Source organism: Montipora capricornis, chromosome 3 (genome assembly GCF_036669925.1).
Source record: "Montipora capricornis isolate CH-2021 chromosome 3, ASM3666992v2, whole genome shotgun sequence".
Classification (NCBI taxonomy): Eukaryota; Metazoa; Cnidaria; class Anthozoa; order Scleractinia; family Acroporidae; genus Montipora; species Montipora capricornis.
In genome coordinates, this window is record NC_090885.1 from 55,285,458 (window position 1) to 55,292,957 (window position 7,500).

Sequence of the window (7,500 nt, forward strand, 5' to 3'; positions counted from 1 at the left end):
TACCAAGGTGATCCACGTAACACCTGGCGAATTGTCAATGAGCTTATGTCTAGGAAATCACACAATTCTGTCAAAAACGAAATTAAATTAAGCTCCCCTGCGGCAATTCATGAGCTGTCTAACCCCTTTAATGATAATTCTTCTTCTATTGGGCCTAAGTTAGCAAATAATATTCATGCAAATGAAGACAATTCTTCACATTTGGAAAATTTAGCTGAGACTGGTCACTGCACACTCGAATTAAAACCGACCAGCCTCTCCAAGGTTCTTCCGCTTTTATCCAGATTATGTAAATCAAAATCTACTGGTTTGGACAAAATAACTGCAAAGATCTTGCGCGAATGTGCTGATTTAATAGCCGAATCAGTCTGTACTATCTTTAATCAATCTATTGTTTCTGAAAAATTCCCTGATGAATGGAAACTTTTGAAAGTCGTCCCCTTGTTTAAACAGGGTAATCGTTCAGAGCTAAATAACTACCGCTCAATTTAAAGTCTTCGAGAGAAACATTTATGATCAACTGTCATTGCTTTTAACCTAAAGCTGCTGATAATTGGGCTTACAACTGTTACATTGACCGAGTAATGTAAACGCAGTCGTTTTCTTGGATTTAAAGAAAGCCTTCGACACCGTCGATCACAATATTTTTTTGTCTAAAATTCTGAAACATGGTGTCCATGGAACTTCATACGATTGGTTTAGATCATACTTGGGTTGCCGCAAACAACGAAGCTTTATAAATGTTTCTCTCTCTGGGGACCATTTCCTTGTGGTACACCTCAAGGTACAATTTTGGGTCCACTCCTTTTTATAATATATATCAACGACTTACCCAACTGTTTTTCAAATTCTGAACCTCGAATGTATGCTGATGATACACACATAACATTTGCTAGTAATAACATCCAAAATGTTTCAGTTATTCTGGAGCAGTTCTTCACCAATCGAATTGCAGCAGGCTGATTCCCTAAGAGTGTTCCGGGCTGGCTGCGAGCGTTTCTTTTCATCAAGTTAGGCACTCATGTAAAGCAGGTTTTATTTTTTCCTTATTATTCTAGTTGTATTTATTGATTATTTAGAGTAATTTTAGAATAGTGTTGTTTTAGTCGTTGTATAATTTGAAATGATTCTGATGAGTTTACCGTGTCTAAATAAAGTTATCCTATCCTATCCTATCATAATCTTCCTGAGCCGAACTGGCAAACTAGCAAATTCGCCTCACTGACGTTGTCCTTCCATTACCCCCCTCCAAAAAAAAACAAAACAAACTAACTTAGGCCCAAACTCGCCAGTGACTCGCTACAGTTCTTGAACAGCTAAATCGAGGCGTCAGAATTCCGCAACGATCAGAAGGATTGCAACATGCCACTGGGCGGGACCCTTCAACGAGCGCAATGACTGACACAAGAAATTTAACTTGCGGGTTACAGTAAACAAAAGACAAAGGCGACATGAGGTCACTCGGGGCACTCAGAGATTTCAGAGATCAAGAGAGGTGTCAGTAAAATGAAGACCGGATACGTATGGCGGATGCGGATGGAAAAACAAGCGGGTTGGAAAGAAAGCTTAATGAAATGAAATGATAAAAGTAAATATAATTGTTAAAAAGTAATATATATTTTTATATATCCAGTACTAATACGGTTGATAATAATAATATTGCACCACCAGAATCTGCAGAATCATCAGAACCAGCCGCGTCCGTCATTACATTTTGGTGTTTTGGGTGACAGTATAAAAATAGATTTCTAAAATCTGTCAAATGTCAGTGAAAGTAAGATTCAGTGAAGATTTTGTATGAGTCAATAAAATAAATGCTTCAAATGATTCCTTTTCACATGGTCTCAAATACAAACCACTTTTTTTGAGTGTTTCGTGTGGCGTTTTTAGGGCAGTCAGGAAAGTCCAGGTGTGAAATTGGTCATTTTTGCGATATGAATTTTCCAGTCAACTTTGCAGGTTTTTTTTTTCGCTTTTCCTCTGGCCTGCCTAACTGAAGCTCGCTCATTTCAGTGTCATTTGAGCATGGTTTGTAAGTTCTCTTCCTCCTGCACAAGTTCAATGTCAAAGTTTTCCTTGACCGTTAACACTGATGACACCTTGAGTGATCAGAGTGATACAAAGGACATGGTTCCACACGGGTGGCTATGGGCGGTCCCGGGGGTGGGCGGTTCAGGGTTAAAAATATCTGAAATATTGCAGTTTTCGGAAGTGTAGGCTTAGTAGACTGTAGACTGCGAGCCGTCCCATTTTGGTCAGTCGAGTCGCTCCTCGACTCGTCATTTTTTTGCGTCTGCTGACTATGTTTTGTCTTCGCGCGGCCAGTTGAGGGACTGCTCGCAAGATCGGAACTGTCGGAAGTGTTCCCAGGAAATTTCGGTTCCATTTCTGACATTTCAATCTTTTCGAAAATTTTATTCACACTAGGCCAAGTTGTCTGACTAACATTTATATTCTGATAAGAGAGGTTTTAGAAAAACAAGCAACAACTTCGTCATACTGTATTTTTTTTCTTTTTAATCGTATGCAACGTTCGGTAGCAATTCTTTATAAGAACAGTAGAACTCTGAGAAATAAGGCCCCTTCCACACGTATCCGGAGATTTTTGTATTTGCCAATTTTTTTATGCGGATACACCTAGCGTCCACACGTGTCCGCCGTGGTACGCTCGGTGTATCCGGAGATTTCTGTATACGCTCTCCAGAGTGGAAATTTCTGTATACGCTGTGTATCGGGATACGCGTGGACGCTCGTATATTTTTTATACGCTGACGTCACAGTATCAGAACCAGTTTTTTTCCGCGCGAGGTTTTCCAAAATGGCGGCGAGAAGAAAACAAGAAAGCCACGAATTTGGCGCCAAAATCATCCCAGGATCAGCTTTCTTTGTAATACGCATGCTCTGTTGACTAATCCTTTGAGATGTCCGGATACGAATCGGATACGTGTGGACGGTCTTATACGATTCGTATACGCTACGTGTGGACGCAGATATTTTTGTATCCGCATAAAAAAATTTGCGGATACAAAAATCTCCGGATACGTGAGGACGTGGCCTAACTAAAGTGACTAAACAGAGCATGCGCTATTGACGTGGTAAATCAGTACTGGATCCGATTTTGCTACGTCATCCGAAATATATTTTTGAAAAGGTAATACTGCAAGGTTGGTTGTACAGCTGCGAGGAGACATGAGGAGATGTATTTTGTGATTTACACGATTTCGTCAGGCACGGAATGACTTCTTAAGGGAGTTAAATGATTTGCCGTTACAGTTTTTTTGAAAATTGCCCCTGTAAGGTTTTTTGAATTTTAGAGATTTAACTGTCAGGTTGAACTGCCCGAAGAAGTAAGGCCGTGCCTGACGAAATATTGGCAAATCAGCAGTACAACCAGCCTTACGGTCAGTACGTATTATTTTGTTTTAAATCTACAAATTATTTGCTGGTGGTTATATCCCCAAGATCCGGCGCTTCCACTTTGCAGACTTTGTTCAGCTGTCAGTTGCATAGCTTGTCTACAAGTACAATTAAAACATACCACATGATTTCGGATTTTTAGCGTATTCAAAAAATTCCACTCCGGAGTGCGAATTTAAAAAGTTGCGGATTCGCATGCCAAATTAATGAGATACGCCTGTGGACGGAAGGCCAGTCCGAAAAATAAAAAATTGTGGATTCAAAAATATCCGGATACATGTGGACGGGGCCTAAACCAATAGAAAATTCAGTCTATTGCTATGACAATATCATGTAATATGGGCATTAATAACTTACTAACGGAACACAACTGAATTCAGTTCAAAATAATCAGGAATAATCATACCGTCTATGTCCGAGTTTTCTAGAAAGTAGAGCATTTGTGATTTTTTGAAAAGAAGGAGCCCCTTGGAGGTGAAATCCATATTTTAAAGACACTTAGTACAATTATTTTAGCGACGTAACATTCACCTTACATCTAACTGATCTAAGTGATCTGATTGCTTTATTTTTCTAAGTTATGGAAGATATGGTTGTGATTTCTTCTCCTAATAATTTCGAATAAAAAGGTTACTATCCTACAATCTTCGAACGCGCATGAACCTTGCCTAAAAATTTCGGAATCTTTGAATAGACGCAAGCTTTCACGAAAAACGTCCCTTAAAAATTTCTGACGACAGCAATGCTAGCACGAGTCCTTCATTTTTCGAACAGACCTATGAAGGTAGCTAAAACTTTCGGATGAGACAAAAAGGCCCCCTAAGATTTTCGAGGCGAGCACAATTCCCCTATGAAATCCGAACAGATAAATATTTTTTAGGGCATCTCCAAATTAATGAAACAGGCTTCTAAAGCATAGAGAAATCCATTTAAGGCATTTCTGATGCATTTGGAAAAGTTTGGTCGTTGGGTGCCCCTGTTTAAATGCAGATTGAAGCTGAAACGAAGGATTTATTCCTTGCTAACTGACCGTCGGAGACAATGGAGACAATGAAGGCTTTTATTCAGACTTTGATTTTACTCCCTGGCCTCTGTGCCATGGTAAAATTTGTAATACACGCTTACTGCTTCTGATGAGGGAAGAAGAATCAAGTGTCATAGTGTTTTCAAACCGACACGCATAAAAAAACATCTTTTGAACAAGAAAAGGGCCAAAAAAATCTTCGGGCGTGCAGCGGAAATCAATTTTAGGGAAGCACCCCCATATCTTTCATTTTGAATTGCTCTGCCAGCAAAGATCAAGAATACAGGGATCGGATGTTCTCAAATCTCGAACCAAGCACCCTGTTTAAATCTTCATGTCTGCTCAAAGCTTTACCTTATATTTGCTAAAAATATACTGTGAACTTATTTGCCCCTTGACCGAAAAATCTTAAATTGCATCGCAATTTGTTGATTCGTTCGTCCCACAATGCTTGCGTCCAATCCTATTTTTAAAGTTTCTTCGGAGACAACCTACTGTAGCAACCAACATACCGATCGCCAAAATGGCGGCACAACATCGCGTCTTTTCGTTGACTAATCTTAACACAAAACAAGGAATCACATTACAGAGAAGGAGACGAAAACAATCTGCAAAGATTGACAGAAACATAGATGAAGACGTGCTCATGGCCTCTGCAATCGGAGATGTGGCATGGCTACAACAAAGTCTCTACGACACGCGAAAAGCCTACTCCGTTTCCAAAGAACATGTAAGTTATGATCCATGTTACCTTTTGTTACCCAGTGAGTGAGAAGACGTCTTTTGATGGATATGACATTTTAGCTGATTTTAGACGGCTCTAAGCTTATGGGTGTATTTTACAGAATAAACACATGTAAACGTGTAGTGTGAATTTAAAGGAGGCTTTCAAGGGTTTCTGGTTCTTGTCAATTAATGAATTAATAGTTGTTTACTGCTACGTTAGTTAACAATAAAAGTCACTCGCCAAAGTGGAGGCGAGTAGTGAAATGGTAAATACCGGTATCCATCTATTTCACCGAAATTGAGGTGAATAATAATGATTATTGTTTTTCAATACAGTCAAATACCCTTATTTGACTGTATTGAAAAACAATAATCATTTCGCTGACCCCCAGTCCATGCCCTAAAAATACTATTTCGAATGAGTACTGTTGATCTATGTGTAAGCAGAATCTCAAATAGTGCTTACTTAAGCCTCAACACTCATTTTAAACAGCATTGTTAAACAGTAAATTAAAGTCTAAGCACCCATTTTAAAAAGATTAGCTTTCGATTATTGTTGTGATGGCCGATCACTTCACGTAAGCTAACCTTTTTAAAATGGGTGCTTAGACTTAAATATTGTTTAACAATGCTGTTTAAAATGGGTGTTGAGGCTAAGTAAGCACAATTTGAGATGCTGCTTACACATAGATCAACAGTACTCGTTTGAAATAGTATTTTTAGGTAGTCCATTTCGGTTAAGTCCATGGACTGGGGGTCAGCGAAATGTACCAACCCATCAAATAAGTTTTGTTGTCGAAGCAGCCTCTGAAACATTTGGCAATTTATTGAAGGTTGAAAATTCATATTGTGCTAACTTTGAACACTTGAGGCTGAGCGAAGTTTTAACACCTAGAATTTTGTACGAACAAGCCAGCCTCAATTCAATTAATAAAATGCTAGAAACTATTACGCTCATAGAACAAAAGATAAGAATTTATTATTGGTAGCTAATAATTGACTGGCAGAAAGTTGTCATGGTAGACGACTGTTATCCAAGCTTTGCTTTACATTTATTGCCATCTAAATCACCATCAGTAATTATAAACTGCTAGCTACTAATAATAAATGAGTGCATGTCTACTGTAAAGAATTATTGAAATCAACTAAAATTAATTTTAATCAAAACAAATCAAATGTTGCTTTTTGAGGAAAGGGAAAAACCAGGTTACCCAGAGAAAAACATCTTGCAGCAGAGTAGAGAACCAGCAAACTCAAATATCCACATAATTATGATGAGGATTATCCGGGGAACTGAACCCAGGCCACATCGGTGGGAAGCGAGTGCTGTCACCACAGTAACTAGTCACCAGCCCTGCTCCCGCTATTGGATTCGCTATTGGGTAAAATGTAATGAAAGCCGGTACTTGGAAAAGAGAAATATTTTCTCATTAGTGTTCTTGGGTTACACACCTCATTCTGTGCATTTCTTTCTTGCCTGTTGTTGGGTAAATGTCATTTTCTCAATATTAGTATCAATGACTGGAAAAGCTGTTTCAAATCCACAGTTCTAACACATGGCTCATTCACATATACTGTATTGTAATTATATATACCCTACAGTACATCTGAAATTGGACACACATGTAAACCTAGGTTGTTTTCAAACTTCTTGAGCTACAATGTTGTACAAAAAAGAGAGATGTTTTCCTAACATGATTTCAAACTTTTGGATCATAACTTGACAGCAAGACTAACAAATTGCCCCCTCCCAACACAATGGCTTTTTGTTGTATTTTATTTATTTATTGTCTACTTTATACAAAAAAAAAAAAACAACAACAACAAACAATGCAGTACAAGTGTCAGGTTAAAAACCGAAAGAAAGAAACATGCACTTAACAGTTACAACAACGAAAAAAAACAAGAAAAAAAAAGTTACAAAACTAACAAGGTTACAAAGGCCAAGGGAATTGAATGGATATATGTTACAAACAATATAGCGGATAAAATTTTAAAAAGACTGGAAAAGAACAACAAACCTTCAAGGAATTATAAATGGGAGTAAGGGTTCCCACTTTTCATGCTGATATTTTAGTTTTATTATTTTCTCCCGCAATAGAACGTTCTATGTTGTGAGTGTTCTTAATTTTTGCTATTAGCATTAAAGGTACATTTTAAAGGTGATTTGCTTTAAATTTTAGAACAATATTATTAGAAAAAAATTGTTTTCTAGGATTGTATAATTTGACAAGATGTTACGAACTTGCGCGTCTTGAATTCAAAAAAAGACATCCGAGATTTGGAGAGGTCTGCTCCACTTTAGGTCCATCTAGGTTTATCTCCGAAAGTAG

At 38.0% G+C, this 7,500-nt stretch overlaps 1 protein-coding gene across 1 annotated transcript in view; it reads left to right on the forward strand.

Moving 5' to 3' along the window:
• Positions 1-4,931: 4,931 nt before the first annotated feature.
• LOC138043437 (ankyrin repeat domain-containing protein 53-like) overlaps positions 4,932-7,500 on the forward strand; it is a 7,433-nt gene continuing 4,864 nt past the window's right edge. The window contains exon 1 of the mRNA XM_068889702.1: positions 4,932-5,171. Coding sequence (XP_068745803.1) covers positions 4,965-5,171 — 207 coding nt within the window. The 5' untranslated portion in view covers positions 4,932-4,964. The remainder of the gene's footprint in view (positions 5,172-7,500) is intronic.